The sequence below is a fragment of the Equus quagga genome, chromosome 13, assembly GCF_021613505.1.
Source record: "Equus quagga isolate Etosha38 chromosome 13, UCLA_HA_Equagga_1.0, whole genome shotgun sequence".
Lineage (NCBI taxonomy): Eukaryota > Metazoa > Chordata > Mammalia > Perissodactyla > Equidae > Equus > Equus quagga.
In genome coordinates, this window is record NC_060279.1 from 86772854 (window position 1) to 86791808 (window position 18955).

An 18955-nucleotide genomic window follows, 5' to 3' on the forward strand; every position below is an offset into this window, starting at 1 on the left:
CTCAGAATTGCAGCCAAGTGGGGCTGGTCCCAGGCATGGGAACACTCAATTGTTCCAGGCTTTGGAAGATGGGAGCAATCCCCTATGTGACCATTAAAGAAGCACAAGGTTTCTGAAGCTGAGAAGTCTCACTGCCTACAGGGCCACACATACCATCAGCACAGTCCTGCCCCTTGCACATGCCCTGGCTACATGAAGTGGTCCCAGTTGCCCCACTAAAGTGGTCCTACACACTCCTTCTGCTCCTTGTGTATGCCTGCCCTAGAGAGTTGGACCCACTAGCCAAGTTACAGAGGATCCAGGCACCCAACCTATGCAAGTCCATGAGTTTCCCAAGGGCTTTCTGTTGGGTGAGGTCTGTCCCTAGGGCAGGCTGCCTGCCCTGGCTGAGATAGATTAAATCTTTGCTTTAGTTGGAGGGGCAGAGCCCAGGCTAAGAAGCCAGGGGAAGAATTACAAGGGCATCTGCTAGCCTCTGTGTCAGCACGTCTATACTATGTCACAATAATGGCTGTTGCCAATGTCTAAGTCGCTGGAGAGATCCCATTTCTCACCAATATGCACCCAGAATGGACCAGGTAAGACTCTTTTCACCGAATGACTGCACATATTGCTTTCTGGTGACTCTAGGTTGCTTTCCAAAATGGGTAAATTTCTGAGTCAGCCATTTAAGAGCTGGGGGGTGGGTTCCCCCCTTATATCTGATAGCTTTTCTTGGGATATTCTGTGTTGTTGTTAGTAGCCAGCAAAGCCAGATATTATAGAGTTGTCTCAATTGTGCTGAGTCAAAGGATGCTTATAGTAGCAGTGATCCCCAGCTCAGGTCCCCCACTCCTCCGGGGAAGGTTGTATAATCTAGGATTTTTCCCAGCCATGGCAGATGCCTGCTTCCCACTCACTCATGTCAACCAAAGCCTTTATTGGGATCTTGAAATTCCATAGGCCAGTCTCAGAATGAAGATGCTGAAGAGAGGAAGGGGTGAAGGAGTTTTGAAAAAAAGAAAGAAGTTCCAGTGATAGCTGAGCTTTTATGTAATGCTCAAAGATGAGAATTAGGAGACTAATGAAGATGTGAAATTATGAACAAAGAGATTTCATAGGCAGGCTAGAAGAACGTTCTTTTTTCTTCTAATTTTTAAAGAGAGGATGAGTGACCACAGATTTGTGTGTGTGTGTGTGCGCGCGTGTGCGTGTACATGTGTGTGTGAGGAATATTGTCCCTGAGGTAATATCTACTGTCAATCTTCCTCTTTTTTTTCTCCCAAGCTCATCCAGTACATAGTTGTATATCCTAGTTGTAAGGAATGTTCTTGTTGAGTAGAGTCTAGTAATTTTAGATTCTGGGAGCATCAAGAATTAGGATACAAGGTCAAAAGGTCTAAGTCTATAATTTGACACTTCACACATGTGCAGTGTTTTATGTTTACCAAGAGCTTCATATGCATAATCCTCTCTGGGATTCACAATATCCCTGTGAGGAATGCTGGCAACTTACTATCTCACCAGTAGATTCTGAGAATTAGTGAAGTTAACAATGTGTCCCAAGACAGAACCAGACAGTTCTGCTCCCAAAACCAGCCAATAGCCTTCCCACTACATCGGAAATACACTTGTGGGGAAAAGCATTTCCTGACACCATTATCACTCAATTATCATGGACTCACAGACCATAGATTGGGAGAAGTGTCCAAGGTTCTGCTTCCTTACTTTGTCCTCTTTCTGAGGTCTCTGCTATCAGAGAGGGTCAGTCTTCAAAAGGTGACATTCTCAGAGATGGGGAACTGGGGACCCCAGAGAAAGCAGAGATTAATGGTCACACTTGGAGATCCCAGAATTGAACAGAGACACTTAGATTTCTATTAATTTTATGGAACAAAATACAATAGCCTGAGTGGCTTACAAAATGGAAATTTATGTTTTCACAGTTCTGGAAGCTAAAAGTCCAAGATCAAGATGTCAGTAAGTTTGGTTTCTTGTAAAATCTCCTTCTTGACTTGCCAATGGTCACCTTCTCAGTGTGTCCTCACATGGTCTTTCTTTATGATCATAGGTATAGCCTCTCTCTGTGTGTGCAAATTTCTTCTGATAATGACACCAGTCAGAGTGGATCAGGGCCCACCAATCTGGACTCATTTTAACTTAATCACCACTTTAAAGGTCTTATCTCTAAATGTAGTCACCTTCTGAGATACTGGATTTTAGGCCTTCAATCTTTCAATTTGGGATGACACAATTCAGCCCATAGCACTCAGCCTCTGGACCCTCCAATTCATGTCCCTCTCACATGCAAAATAAATTTGCCCCCCCCATTTCAAAATCCCAAAAGTCTTAATCCATTCTAGCATCAATTCTAAGACCCAAATCTCATTTAAATAACAGTTAAATCAAGGAATTTTGAGATGTGAGATATGAGTCACCATAAGACAAAGTCCTTTCCAGTGTAAACCTGTGAAAACAGACAAATTATCCACATACAAAATAAAATGGTCTGGTCAGGTATAGAATAGACAATCCTATTCCAAAAGGGAGAAACTGGAAAGAAAAAAAGAGATACCTGCCCCAAGCAAGTAAAAAACCTAGGAAGGCAAAATCCGTTAGGTTTAAAGCTTGAAAATAATTCTCTTTGGCTGGATGTTCTATCCTCTGGGCCTAGTGGGTTAGGAATTGCTTTCTGGACCCTCAAGTGCAGCAGCAACAAGAGGGGCTTTTGAAGGACAAAGCTCATTATACTCTCATCCACAAGTTGCCTGCTGGCTAAGATGTTCCATCCCAGGTGTCTAGATATTCCTCCTCCTGTAACTGCACATAATCAGAGTGTCTCATTCTGATTCCTGCAATTCCAATTCTTTGGCAGTCATCCTATAATTTCTCCCAGAAACTTTGTCCAGAAGAACCAGGTGCAAGTAGACAAGTATGTTTATACAAGGTGGAATCAGAAATAAGTTTGAATCACATGCACAGCTGGTGAGATTGAGGTTTATGAGTGTGGGAGAGAGAGATTACAGATGAGGAAGGGCAAGAAGATAAAATGATCCATGTGTAAGAGATTAGAGTCAGAGACATGAGTATGAACTTATGTTAGCTTAATATAAACACAAATGAACCAATATAGTTATATTTATAGATATGCTTATGAATTTTTTGTATAGATATAGACATTTTCTTGCTCCTTGAGCTGAGTCGGCATAGATACAGTGACAACCCCCACAGCAATGAGAACAGCTACTGTCCTTATCTTGGTTCATAACACAATTGTCCAAGAAAGAAACCAGGGCTCCTTGGAGAAATGGCTGAATCTACTACTAGGACAGAAAATATATAAAATAAGCACGGAGAATCGTGTAGTACTACCATGTGAAGAAAATTTTTATACAAATTTTTTTTAAAACATAATAAAGGGGTATGTGAAAGAAATACAAGAGTCATGTGAAAGAGTTCCCGATGTCCACACTGGAAAATTTTGGGAAAAAATAAAAGTTGTCCTGGGGTATAATTCAAATTATAAAATAAATATCCATGAGCCTATAATGATATAAATAAAATATTCAATTCTAAAGTAAATGGGAGAAAATACAGAAATCTTTTCAGAAAGATTCCAAATAATTTTATAGATACTCTATGCTCAATGAGGTGGAACACAATTTCCCACTTCTCACACGTGCAATGCATATTGGAACTTCTTTCAAAAGAATACAAGGGACAAAAATAGTAACCTCTGGTGAAACTTAACAAACACTGCCTCATATATTTTAACACCCATAGAGATAAGCGGTGTTGGTTATATATACACTTGACATGATGTGACAAATAACAGCAGATTTCTTCCTGTAGTCCTTCTCTTCAAACCACGTAAGCCCACTCTAATCATGAGAAAAATATCAAACAAGTCCCAGTTGAACAATAATCTCAAGAATATCTGACCAGTATTCCTGAAAACTTTCAAGATCATCAAAAACAAGGAAAGCATGACAAATTGTCATAGCCAAGAGGAGCTTGAGGAGACATGAGTATTAAATGCAATTTGGTATATGAATAGCACATTGGAACATAAAAAGGACAGAGGTAAAAATAAGGAAATCCGAATAAAGTATGGATTTCATTTAATAAAAATATTGAAGGAGATGTAATGTTTCATAACCCATTCTATGAGGCCCTGATGCCAAAGCCAGGCAAGGATAGCCCAAAGAAGCAAAATTACAGGTCAGTATCACTGATGAACATCAGTGCAAAACTCCTCAACAAAATATTGGCAAACTGAATACAGCAAAACATTGAAAGGATCACACACCACGATCAAATGGGATTTTTACCAGGGATGCAAGGAGGGGTAACATCCACAAATCAATCACCGTGATGCACCACATTAACAAAATGAGGAATAAGGATCACATGATCATCTCAGTAGATTCATAGAAAGCATTTGGCACAGTCCACCATCCATTTATTATAAAGACTCTCAATAAAATGGGTATAGAAGGAAAGAACCTCAACATAGTAAAGACCATGTATGAGAAACCCACAGCCAATATCATACTCAACAAAGAAGAATTGAAGCCATCCCTCTGAGAACAGGAATAAGACAAGGGTGCCTGCTTATGCCATTCTTACTAGGCAAGAGAAAGAAAGAAAAGGTATCCAAACTGGCAAGGAAGAAGCAAAACTCTCACTATTTGCGGAAAAAACGATTTTATATACAGAAAACCTTAAAGAATCCATCAGAACTCCATAAGAAATAATCAACAACTACAGGGGCTGGCCCTGTGGCCCAATGGTTATGTTTGTGTACTCTGTTTTTGTGGTTCAGGGTTTTGCCAATTCAGATCCCAGGCATGGACCTAGCACTGCTCATCAAGCCATGTTGAGGATGTCTCCCACATAGCAGAACTAGAAGGACCTACAACTAGAATATGCAACAATGTACCAGGGTGCTTTGGGGAGAAGAAGGAAAAAAGATCAGTAACAGATGTTAGCTCAGGGCCAATCTTTAAAAAAAATAATTTTAAAAACCTACAGCAAAGTGGTAGGGTACAAAATCAACTTACAAAAATCAGTTGCATTTCTATACTCAATGAAGTAACAGAAAGAGAACTCAAGAATAAAATCCTATTTACAATTGCAACAAAAAGAACAAAATATCTAGGAATAAATGTAACCAAGAAGTGAAAGACATTACATGAAACTATAAGACATTATTGAAAGAAATTCATGATGACATAAAGAAATGGAGGAGGTGGCCCCATGGCCAAGTGGTTAAATTGGCATGCTTTGCTGCAGTGGCCCAGGGTTTCAGCAGTTCAGATCCTGGGCACGGACATGGCACGGCTCATCAGGCCATGCTGAGGTGGTGTCCCACGTAGCACAACCAGAGGGACCTACAACTAGAATATACAACTATGTAATGGGGGACTTTGGGGAGAAGAAGAAGAAAAGAAAAAAAAAAGATTGGCAACAGATGTGAGCTCAGGTGCCAATCAACAACAACAACAAAAAAGAAATGGAAGGGTATTTCATGAACATGGATTGGAAGAAACATAGTTAAAATGTCAACATCACCTTACACCCATTAGAATGGCTATAATCACCGGGACAAAAAATAACCAATGTTGGAGAGGATCTGGAAAAAAAGGAACCCTTATACACTCCTGTTGGGAACACAAATTGATGCAGCCACTATGGAAAAGAATATGGGGATTTCTCAAAAAATTAAAAATATAAATCCCATATAACCCAGCTATCCCAGTACTGGGTACTTATCCGAAGTACTTGAAATCAACAATTCAAAGAGATTTATGCACCACTATGTTCATTGCAGCATTATTTATAATAGCCAAGATGTGGAAGCAACCCAAGTGCCCATCAACAAATGAATGGATAAATACATGTGGTATATATATACAAAGGAATACTACTCAGTCATAAAAAAAGACTAAATGGTCCCATTTGCAACAATATGGATGGACCTGAGAGTATTATGTTGAGAAAAATAAGCCAGACTGAGAAAGACAAACACCATATGATTTCACTCATATGTAGAAGATAAACAAACACATGGATAAGGAGAACAGACTTTTGGTTACCAGAGGGGAAGGGAGTTGCAGGGTGGGTATAATTGGTAAAGGGGCACATAAATATGGTGACGGAAAAATAATAATGTACAACTGAAATTACACAATGTTATAAACTATTATGACCTCAATAAAATAAACAAATAAAGCCAAATCTTTTAATGTGGTGTAAATACACCTGTCCAACATTTGTCTCTGAAGAAGACATTATCTTTATTACATTGGTCAGGTAATTAAGCTGCCCTTGCCCCAACCACAGAGACTACTGCTGTCTTCCAAGGCCGTAACACAAAAATCCTTGAAAGATAGTCCAGAACAGAAGCTGATATAAGATGTGAAAAATAATCGTGAGGCCCATGGAGAATTGTCTCCCAAGAAAATGTACGTTTCCCTTTAAAATCTGGGAATAACTGACTCAGTAAAAAGAGCCACTGAAGTTTTTTGATACCAAGAATGTCCTAGGTTGTGCGGTGCTTTGGGGTTGTTAAAGATTGAAGGAGGCGGGGAGAGACAATGATTTACCAGGCGACTTCACGGAAAAGGCAGATCCAAGGGAGAGGTGATGTTAATTTAGGTGAGCAACAAGAGGTGAGAGCAAACGAAAAGAAAGAATAATATCACATATTCTGAATAAATTGAAATTTGCTAGCTTATTAGAAAACAATATAACTGCCATCCACACATACAACAAATCATTCTTCGTGAATTGACAACATGTTTTAAAGCTCTATAAAATTTAAAAAGAAAAAAGAGAACATTTCTATAGTCTTACAATAGGAGAATATTTCTTCAACAGAATAGTAAATATCTATAAAGGGAAAACATCAACTTATGTTAAAATTAAGACTTCTCATCAAGGCACACATACACACACACACACACACACACAGAAAGAGGAGACAGGGAGAGAGAGAAAGAGAACATATCCAGCTGATACATAGAACTACTACAGATATGTAAGAAACAGACAAAACAACAGAAAGAAATGGACAAAATAAACTAATGCATATTTCAAAAATAGATTGCCCAAAACATAATAAATATGGGGAAAATGCTCAACTTCCATAATAATCAAGGAAATGCAGCTAAAATCACTACTTGGTACCATCACACACCAATCAAAAGTCTAAAAGTAAAACTGAAAAATATTTAACGGTTGACTAGGACGTGGATGAACCAAGAACCTCCTACACTGCTGCTGGGTGTGGAAATTGGCACACATGTTTCCCAAACCTCTTTGGCACTATCTCCTAAAACTAAAGAGATGCAAACCTGTCACCAAGAATTCCATTCCTACATATATAGCCAACAGAAACTGGTACGTGTGTCATCAAATCATGTCCTAAATTTGCATACCAGCAGTATTGCTAATAGTCTCAAACTGAAAACCACCCATATGCCTACAAACAGTAGAATGATAACATTAATTATTATATATTCACACAGTAGAATCCTAGACAACAATGCAAATGAATAATCAATAACAATGTGCAGCAATAAATTCACAAATATCAAGAATTATAAAAGCCAAATACAAAAGAGTTCATGCAGCATGATTTCCCTTCTATAAAACGTAAAACTAGCTAACGTGACCTGTGCTGTCAGATGTCCGAGCAGTGGTTCCCCTGAGGAGTAGTGACTGGGAGGGAGCACAAGGGGACTCTGGGGACCTGACAATATTCTCTTGATTGATCTAGGTACTGGGTACAGAAATGTGTTCCTTTTCTGAACTTTCACTGAGCAATGCACTTGTGACCTGTGCATGTGTCTTTAAATATTTAAAATACATACCACGGATAAAAAATGTAGGGTATGGTGAGGGGGCCCGCCAGGTGGCGCAGCAGTGAGGTTCGCACCTTCTTCTTCTGTGCCCCCGGGGTTCCGATGCTGGGTGAGGACCTATGCACTGTTTATCGAGCTATGCTATGGCAGGTGTCCCACATATGAAGTAGAGGAAGATGGGCATAAATGTTAGCTCAGGACTAATCTTCCTCAAAAAAGGAAAATGTAGGATATGGTGAATAGATTAGTGTTGTGATGTCCTTGTATTGAAAAGATGGGGTTTAATAGTATTAAATAGAGTGACACTGTGATTAGCTTTTAAAAGCATGCTGAAATTTCTAGATAAAAACTAACAAATAATCAGAAGAATCAGTATACAACTTTCAAAGAAAAAGGGGTCCATCATATTGTAGATTTATAACACAGAAATATATTTTACAAATAATAGAGAAAAGTTACCTTAGATAAAATAAGAAAATAAACAAACTCTATTGATACTCAAATATATCAATTATTACCTTAAACTTAGGTTAATTACTTCTAAAATCAAACATGTTTTAGTTTCTTCACTGGATGTTTTTTCGAGAGATATTGCCAAATAATATAATTTAAGTAGGAAAATGAGAAATAGAATTATGAAGTTTTAACAATTGTCCAACTGGCATGACAATACACATATTATATAACATACCTTTTAAGATTTGTCGTTATTACAGTTAGTACTATTTAAATTTTTCTTAAGGTACAGGCTTCCAATACATAGACTGACGATAACCATGATTGACTTTATATGCACATGTACATAACATCTACACACAGATCACACACAGACAATACATTTATATACACAGTTGCAGGTGTATGTGTGTCTACACATCTATTTTTTTCCTTCTTGACTTGTGATCCAATTGGTTGTAAATACTTAAGTGTCTCATGTGACTAAAAATATAGGTTTATTTCTGTGGTACAAGTTCCAATACATACATCCTTTGGTCAAAATAATTATTTTGTTTTTCAAATTGTTGAGTTCGCAGTACTTTACATCAATTGAAAAAATATCCACTTGGCTCCTGGAAAATTAAGGACCCACAAACTCCACATAAACAGAATGGATTCAGGTCTTTCCCTTTCAAATGGCTCTCCCTACAGGGCTCCAAATTTAACGGAAGTCTCCATCATAAAGTAATTTCATCACTTTAGAGACAGGGGTGTGCACCTTCAAACCTCTTTCTTGCCAACATGCCCAAATCAACTTCACAAAAAGAGAAAAATCTGCCATCTACACATCACAATTCCACACAATTCACATCTTTTAAAATTGTCAAGCTCACTGATGTTCTTTAAAAATCAGCTAGAGTACAGTTTTATGTTTTCTTGTCCCCCCTTCCAATTTAACCTGGCCATTTCTGCCTGAAAATGTTTAAACATGCTCATCTTCCTTCCTAACATCATGTTTGAAATAAATGCCTCCCACTTCTCTAAGGATGTAATGTACAAACTCATAACTGGCTCCCAAATGTTTGACCTATTGACTGAAATTCCCCTCCAGTGCTATTGTCTTCAATTTTAGTAATGACTTAACACATATTGTTCCATCTTTATGTCCCTCTTCTTAAATTCCATGCCTAGTTCATTTCTGGGAAATTTACTGTGATAGATGCGTTACACACTAAAATACATCTCCATAATATTCAGATTGTTTCAGGACCTAAGTCTGTTATTGCATAAATTCTGAACTCCTCCATGACAGCATGAGTAAAATTAAAACCACATAAGTATTTATCTGATACTTATATATTTCCTTACAATTACTATTATTCTTTACTGTTTACTTTGAAGAAGATGCTCAGTGTGTTCTGGTTACATTCTCTGGTCAACCACTCATAATTGTACTTAGAACTCTGAGGGGAATGAGTGAATTACCAAATAAACATTGTGCAAATGCATACAATTCACATATTTCCCATAAGATTTTGTCTTCTTTACATGGGCAAAGCAGAGCTAAGATACACTGGAGTCATGGCTCATGAGCAGAAATGGGTGGGCAGTTGGGAAACACATAGTCATGATTGCAGTAGTATTCAAGAGAAATTGCTTAGGATTGTTAAAAAATAGTGAAACACACTTGAAAGATGGAAGAAAGGGTGTAAAAATAGACAAAGGCGCTCACCACAAGAAGGATGGTTTTAGTAGCTCTGGACTCAGAGGAGGATCTAGAGGAGACGTTGGCCTTATGAATGTGCTGGACCCTCTGGTTGTGGCTGTACAGGATGAAAACTATGCAGCTGCTGGCCCAGATCATCAGCACCAAACAGAAAACATCAGGGATTGTTAGAAATGCTGCATATAAGGAGTCTCTGGTTTTGTCATGATGAACAGCAGAACAGTATCCAAAACTTTTTCTGTTTCTTATATTTTTCTTGCTCCAACTTCTACTTTTAAACAGATGTAATCTTGTCACCAAACAATTCCACTATTGCATATATAGCCAATAGAAATTTGTATGCGTGTCATAAAACATATCCTAAACTTGCATACCAGCATCATTCTTTTTTGAAGAAGAAGAAGAAAGATTAGCCCTGAGCTAAGATCTGCCGCCAATCCTTCTCTTTTTGCTGAGGAAGATTGGTCCTGAGCTAAAATCCGTGCCACAGCATGGCTTGATAACCACTTGGCAGGTCGGCACCCAGGATCCAAACTGGCAAACCCAGGACAACAAAGCAGAGCACACAAACATAATTGCTCCACCACTGGGCTGGCCCCACCAGCATTGTTCTTAATAGTCTCAAACTGAAAACCACCCATATGCTTTTTAACAGTGGAATGATTAAATTAATTGTTTTATATTCATAGAATAGAAACCTATCCAGAAATGCAAATAAACAGTCCGTAACAGCATGCAGCAATACATTCACAAACAACATAAAGACTCAACAATAGCCAAATACAAAAGAGTTAATGCTCTATGGTTTCAAAAAAGGCTAAGCTGACATCTGCTGTTAGCTGTCAGAGCAGTGATTCCCTGAGGAGCACGGACTGGGAGGGAACAAGAGGAGCTTCCGGGGGTCTGACAATATTCCCTTGATTAGCCTAGATACAGAGTACAGAAATGTTTCACTTCGTCAGCTTTCATTGCGCTATACACTTATGACCTGTGCATGTGTCTAAATTTTTAAACTAGCAATCACCGATCAAAAAGTGGCATATGGTGAATAGATGAGTATTGTAATGTCCTTATCTTGAAAAGGTGGGGTTTAAGTATTGCATAAAATGACACTGTGACTGGCTTTAAATGTATGCTGAAATTTCTAAGGGAAAAATTAACATGTAATGATTATATAATTTTCAAAGGAAAGTGGCAGATTATTAGGTGGAATCATAATATAGACATATTTAAATATTAATAAAATGTAGTTAACATAGATAAAATAAGAAAAATTCTATCAATATTGAAATGTATCAATTATTATATTAAATTCAAATAGACCAATTACTTGTTTTAAAATCAGTTTTTACTACATTCGTTGAATGTTTTTGAAGATATGGCCACATAACAGAATTAAAGTAGGAATACAGAAAATAAATTATGGAATTTTAACAATTAAACAACTAGCATCATAATATACATATCAGATAATATGTACTTTATGATTTGTCATTATTGTAATTAATAATTACATATATTATTTAATAAATAATTAAAATGATTATTTCAAATTTTTCTTAAGGTACTTGTTTCCAATATATTTACTAATGGATAACAAACACAATTTATTTTATATCTTTATATGTATATGTACATACATATAAATATATAGATACACATAGATCACACATAAACATGTAAATATATTTATACACACAATTGTAAGTAAAGGTGTTTCTGTATGTTTCCATTTTCCCTTCTCCTTCCTTTGTGATCTAATTTCTGGTAAATGTATGTGTCTCTTTTGAGTCAAAAATATGGGCTTCTCTTAGCGGTACAAGGTTGAATATATATATCCATTAGGTCAAAATAATTTATTTGTTTTTCAAACTGCTGAATTCTCAAAACTTTGGATCAGCTTCAGAATGTAAATACAGAGAAAACTGCAAGAAAATCTCTCCCCAAAATTGAAGAAATATCCACTTTCCTCCCAGAAAATAAAGGAGCCATAAACTCCACATAAATAGAATGGATCCATGTCTTTCTCTTTCCAATGGCTCTCCCAACAGTGCTCCAAATTTAATGGAAGTCTCCACCATAAACTAATTTCATCACTTTAGAGACAGGGGTATGCACCTTTAAACCTCTCTCTTGCCAACACGCCCAAATCAACTTCACAAAAAAAAGAAAAATCTGTCTTCTACAGATCCCAATTCCTTGCAATTCATTTCTGTTGAAATTGGCACACTTATGTGATATTGTTTACAAATCAGCTAAAATGTAATTTTTTTAACTCTTTTGCCCCACTCCAGTTCAACCTGACCATTTCTACCCGAAAATGTGTAAATGTGCTCACCTCCCTTCATAACATCATATTTCAAATAAATGATGACCACTTCTCTAAGGATGGAATGTACAAAACACATATCTGGCTCTAAAAAGCTTTACTCACTGATTAAGTTTCCCCTCCAGCACTATGGTCTTCAGTTTCAGTATTGATATGACACATGGTGTTCTATTTTCAAGTACCTTTTCTTAAAATTCCTTGACCAGTTCTTTTCTGGGGATTCATTGTGAGAGATTTAAGTTACACACAAAAAAAATCTCCATAATATCCAGATTCTTTCAGGACCTGGTTTTACTATTGCATAAATTCTGCACTCCCCCACAGAAATCATTAGGAAAACTTTAATCACATAAGTATTTACATTATAAATATACAATATTTCCTTGCAATTACTATTATATGTTATTGTTTTGTTTAAAGAAGACACTCAGTATGTCCTGTTTATAGTCTCTGGTCACCTACTCATAATTTTACTTAGAACTCTGAAGAGGATGAGGGAATTGCCAAATAAACATTGCCCAAATATATAGAATTCACAGATTTCTCAGAAGGTTAAGGAATTTCGTATTCCTTATCCAGGCAAAGCAGAGCCTGAATAGACTGGAATCACAGCTCATGAACAGAAAAGGGCTGGCAGTTGGGAAACACAGAGAAATTATTGAACTGATTTTTAAAATAAACCAGTTAGGATTGTGAAAGAGAGCCAAACATACATAAGAGATGGAAGAAAGGGTGTAAAAATACACAAAGGTGCTCACCAGGAGAAGGATGGTTTTGGTAGCTCTGGACTCCGGGGAGGATCTGGAGGAGACATTGGTCCTATGAAGGTGTTTCACCCTCTGCTTGTGCCTGTACAGTATGAAAACCATGGAACCGCTGGCCCACATCATGAGCACCAAACTGAAAACATCAGGGACTGATAGCAATGCTGCATATAATGAGTCTCTGGTTTTGTCATGACGAACAGCAGAACAGTATCCAAATGATTTTTGGTTTGTGGTGTTTTTGTTCCCCAAATTGCTGCTCACAAACATAGGATAGAGGACATTTACCAGCATGTGCAGGACCCAGCACAGGGAAATTGATGGGACAACACTCTTGAGAGCTTTCTCTTTAAGATCTGCCCTCCTGGACTTTCTGGGGCAGATCATGATGGCCTGGAAGACACTCAAGAGGCAGGTGGTGCTGATGGACACACCCCTTCCTACTCCACGAAAATATAAAAAAAATCTGCATCCAAAATCACTGTAAACCTGATACCACCCAAAAGATGACATTGTATGGGGGATTCCGCTAAACAATAAAACCAACAAGTTGGCTACAATCAGGTTCTTGACAATCAAGTCGGTGGATCTTAGCCTAGACCCAGTGAAATAAAGGAAAAGATAATGGTAAAGAAGAGAGAAATTCCCCAGGATTCCGAATGTGGTCTGTAATGACAAGATAATTCCTACTACTAATTCTCTAGAGGCCTTCCTGTCAGTAGTCAATGACAGATATTTGTCTTCTGAGCTAGAAAATCCTGCAAGGGGATATGAGTCACGGTCTACATGTATCATGTCAACTGAAATCCAATATTTGCCTCTTATGAAGAGTCCCTACTTTTATGAAATTACTTACTTTCATGTCATTTGCAGGCTTCCAAGAGTTGAAAGTATAACAATTAAAAACCCTTGCAATGTAGGAATCACTACCATGAAGGCAACACATGCTGTAATTTCTTTATTCTTCACAAATTACTATGTAGTGAAGCACTGTTACATTCCTGATAAAGAAGGGGAAAACACAGGCAATGAGAGGTGAAGTGTTTCCTTTAAATTTGTTCACTGGTTAGGGGCAAGGTGGGAATTTGAACCTGGCTGGGCTGATAGCAAAGGTAGTGTATTTAATCCATAATATACTAAAACACCACTTAGCTGGGTTCTTCAAACAAACCAGATCTAAATTTAGCTTTGTGTTTGCACCTTGTCTGTTCAATTTAGATGAGTGATATTCTATTAAAAAAAATTGGTCATGACTAGTTTCTTCTTATTTATAAAGACTTATTCAATAGGCAAATATAAACTTTGAATAAAGCTTTAGAGATCTTAATAAAATGTAGATTCCCTGGTTGCAGTATAAAATGCAGGATCCTGCATCTGGAAAAGTTGGCTTTAATGAATGTAAGAATGGCTTAACCTTAGGATGGCAACAGAAACGTTTGCTTTTATCCCAGGAACATAAGTAAAATGGCCTGATTCACAGGAACTAGGAGAGATGAAACACTGATGTCTGATGAACACTGTCTAATAGAAGCCAAGTAATACTAATTTTGGAACATGCACATGTCTGTTTATTAATACTTGAGTTAAAATTATTAGCACTAAGGAAAGTTTTGGGAAGATATTAAAGTACAAGACACATAGAAAACGCAAAGTTAAGGCAAAAACCTTGTGTACGATATTAATGACATACATTTTTTGGATTGGTATTATAATACTTAAAGGCATCAAACGTAACATAATACGTTTGAGCCAGAAAATATTGTCCAAAACTTACAACAGTATGTTTTTCTTAAACACCGCTCCCCTCACTTTACATGGGGAAAGTCTCTTCGTAAGCAGTAGAGACGCCATCATGCAATCTATTAAGCACTTCATACACCCAATAGTAGAGAAAACATTTCTATTCCAGAAACTGCTATCAGACAGACTGTTTTTGCACAGGATCAGATGATTCTGTAGGTTCATCCTATTCTTTATTATCAGCATGGAGTTATGCATGCACCTCTGGAAATCTGAAAATTTTGTCTATGATTCCTATAAAGTAGTCTGAACAGAAGATTGACTCCAGCACAGTCCTTAAGCACATTAAAAATCAGATTTCATTATCCCTTGGACTAAAACACAACAAACAATGTCAGTAAGGACTAAAAACATACCTTAGGAGACATCAAAGATTGCTGGAAAGTCTAGGACCCCATCTCTCTAAACTAGCTCAGCTCATGCCTCAGGATTGATTCCACCTTCCTAAGGGACTTTAGTGCTGGACCAGGATCAAATGCAGAAAGTTCTCTTTGTCCAATATGTTCAGTCACCCAGACTCCTGATACAATTACTCTCCTTACAGATTCTGCCTCTCAGATGAACATAGAGAAAACTTACCAACTTTTTCCTACTGCCTGGATGGTGGGTTCATCATGAAGGTCAGAGTAGTCCATAGATGTGCAAGAGGGGTAGCTAGACCCTGATATATGAGTTTGTGAGTCTGTGACCTCACCTCTCCTAAGGATTGCAATTATCATTTCCCTGCTAGTAGCATTGGCAGTAACAGGCTTGGGAGTTGAGAATATTTTTGAAAATTTTTTTCACAAGTGCTAATTATGAACAACAACTACAAGTTTCTAGTTAGCATCTCTTAAGAGACTGTTGGAGTGTTTGTGAGAGACTCTTACTTTTCCACGATCCCTGGAGGCAGACAGTGTCTCACATGGAGGAGAGCAGGAAATCCTTAGGTCTGACACAGGGGGGACTGCTGGTGACTATGTTTTTCTCACACAACGTTTTGCCTCACTGAGAAGTTCTACCCAGAAGTGAGTTCTATCCTAATTTATATAATTGAGCTACCACATAAAATCAATTATAAGCAAAGAAGTGGAATTTGTCAAAATATGTGAGAAGGATTTAAAGAGAGATATAAGTAACAAGAACATGATGCCAAAAATTTACATTAGACATTATTGCACTCATTTGTGCAACTCAATATCAAGTAATATGTGAACTGTCTGGACAGTCTGTCAATGTTGACCCCCAGTAGTGACAGGAAGGAGAAGCAGACTAATATCCATAGAAGAAAGAGACAAGATTCTAAAACAGTCCCTCACAAGGAAAACCCAGGATCAGATGTTTTAACAGACAGACTCCACCACTCTTATAACTATCAGATTAAGTTGCTTCCTTAATTCAAGACCATCTGAGGGTCAACACAGTCCTCTACACATTCTGCAGTATTTTCAGTAAGGTACTATGACTGCTTTTTAATTAGGAAACCTATTTCTAAAGGCTCAAGATACAAAAAGCAAATATAAATTATGAGGCAAATTTAATTCTTCAGGTTCTCCTACATGCAAGTTGACTCTTGGATCCAGCTTCACTATGTTATTTCTCCCAATTGTCAAGTTGGTTGTTACAGCCATAATAGTGGACAACCGACCCTACACACGTGCACAAACTCATTTACACACAGATGCAGACACACACATGCAGACACATTCACTCACACATATAGTCACATACATTCACAGAATTATACACATGCAGGCACTTAACATACTCACACTAATTTGCATACTCAGAAACGTTACTGCACAAATTAAGCACACGAAAATTCACACTCCCACATGGAAATACTCTTCCATACACACATTCCTAAAATCCTGATTACACACTTTCCTAAAGTCATAGTCACCATGCATGTGTGTAGCTCAGTTACACGACCTGATTCAGAAGATTAGCGGTATTACGGTCACCATGCATGTGCATATCTCAGTCATATGATCTTATACAGAAGAATAGTTGTATCTCCAGACTTCTGAATGCCTGAAAAATGGGCCTTTCCTACCCTTATAGCCCTCCTAAACCTGCAACAATCACAATGCACAACACTTCAGATGTGCCCTGAGCATTGTCACTTTACATTGAGACACATACTGGGTAACCTGGAGTGTGCAGGGGAGTGACAGCATGTGAGTATGTGACAGAGTGGAACAAGAATAGGCCTCAGAACAAAGAAGACATAAAAATAATATGGGGGTGTGGAGAGCCTGAGAGGTTCCAGTAATAGGGAGTACAGCGCAAGAGAGTGGGCATAGAGAGAAAAGGCAAAGGAATTTTAATGTTGCTGAAATATTAAAGTGGAAAGCCAAGGATAAAAGAGCAAGTGTGCAAGGAAGTGGAGGTAGCAGGGATATTGGCATCTCGGGACATAAAGAAGGCAGAGAGTCACAGGAACAGAAGTGCTAATGGGGATGGGAAATTAATGGGCAAAATTGAAGAAAGGCCAGTTACTGGAGCATTTAAAAAAGCTAGTGTGGGGAGAAGGTGAATTCAGATAGGTTAGGCAGATCTTGGTAGAAGATAACAATCCAACTTGGATACAAGGTAGGAAAAGGAGATGGCACTAGGGGAAACTATGGGGATGGACAGGAAGGCCAAATGGGCTGAGAACAGTGAGACAGCTGGAAGGGCAGTGGATTTAGTCAGCTAAAGCACCCAGGAGAAAGAGTCAGGGATTATAAAGTTGGGTGTAATGGGTGCAGGGTGTGGATTGGGTTCCTGGGGCATTCACGATGTCTGGGAATCGAGGGCTAGGGAAATGAGAGTGCCAGGGCATAGAATTCAGAGGACATGGGATGAGATTCAAGGAACTGGGAAGGAAGGCATCACGATGGATGTTGCAGAGGTGATGAAGGCTGAGGAGGGATGAAGGTCCCTAGAATAGTTGTCACAGAGGGTTCAAGGTGAAAAAGGTCACAAGATGGAGGTGGAGAGTATAATATTGAAGGCAAAGGGCTTGAATGGAGGGGAGAGAACATGAAGTTTTAGTGGATGTCTGAAGATCACAGGTGGACAGATGAAGAATGTAGCAGAGGAATAGAGGTAGACTGAGGCGATGGACAGGTCTAGGAGTGATGGAGGTGGCAGAGGGCACAATGGAGGCCACTAATTGATTCCCCCATTCAACTATTCCCTCATTTATGATCAAATTACAACAGTCATATATGGTTGTTTATTGAATATATTTCACATATAACATTTTGTAAATTCAAAGTGTACATCATGTTGATTAATTCTTTTATATCTCATAATATGATTACCATTGTAGTGTAGTACCTCTGCAAGTCACCTAATTATCATTACTTCTTTTTTTATGTGTGTGGAAGATTAGCCCTAAGCTAACATCTGCTGCCATTCCTCCTCTTTTTGCTGAGGAAGACTGGCCCTGAGCTAAAATCCGTGCCCTTCTTCCTCTACTTTATACTTGGGACACCTACGACAGCACGGCTTGCCAAGTGGTGTCATGTCCACGCCAGGGATCCAAACCAGTGAACCCCAGGCCACCAAAGCAGAACGTGTGCACTTAACCCCTGCGCCACCAGGCTGGCCCATCATTACTTTCTTGTGGTTGGAATAAGTTGACGAACATAATTCAACGATGTTGTATTTATTCACTACACTGTGCATTAGATCTCCAGGACTTATTTGTATGCTAGTTGCGAGTTTGTACCCTTAAAGAACACCACTCCTATTCTGATACATCTCTACCCCTAGCAACCACCATTTTACCCTGTTTTCATGAGCTTGGCTTTTTTGTTTCCCACATGTAATTGAGATCATACAGTGTTGTCTTTCCCTGTCTGACGTATTTCACTTAGCATAACATCCTCAAGGTCCATCCCTGTTGTCAGAAATGGTAGCATTTCCTTCTTTCTCATGACTGAATAATATTCCATTGTGTACATATATATCACATCTCTTTATCCATTCATCAATTGACAGACACTTAAGTTGTTTCCATGTCTTGAATATTGTAAGAAATGCTGCAATGAATGTGGGATGGGAGATATTCCTTCAATAA

The 18955-nt window shown here is 38.2% G+C and overlaps 1 protein-coding gene across 1 annotated transcript; it reads right to left on the minus strand.

Annotated features, from left to right (window-relative positions):
• Window positions 1–12873: 12873 nt before the first annotated feature.
• Window positions 12874–13899, minus strand: LOC124251528 (vomeronasal type-1 receptor 4-like). Its single transcript, XM_046684404.1, has one exon. The coding sequence runs from the start codon at window positions 13897–13899 to the stop codon at window positions 12874–12876; it is 1026 nt and encodes a 341-aa protein (XP_046540360.1).
• Window positions 13900–18955: the final 5056 nt, after the last annotated feature.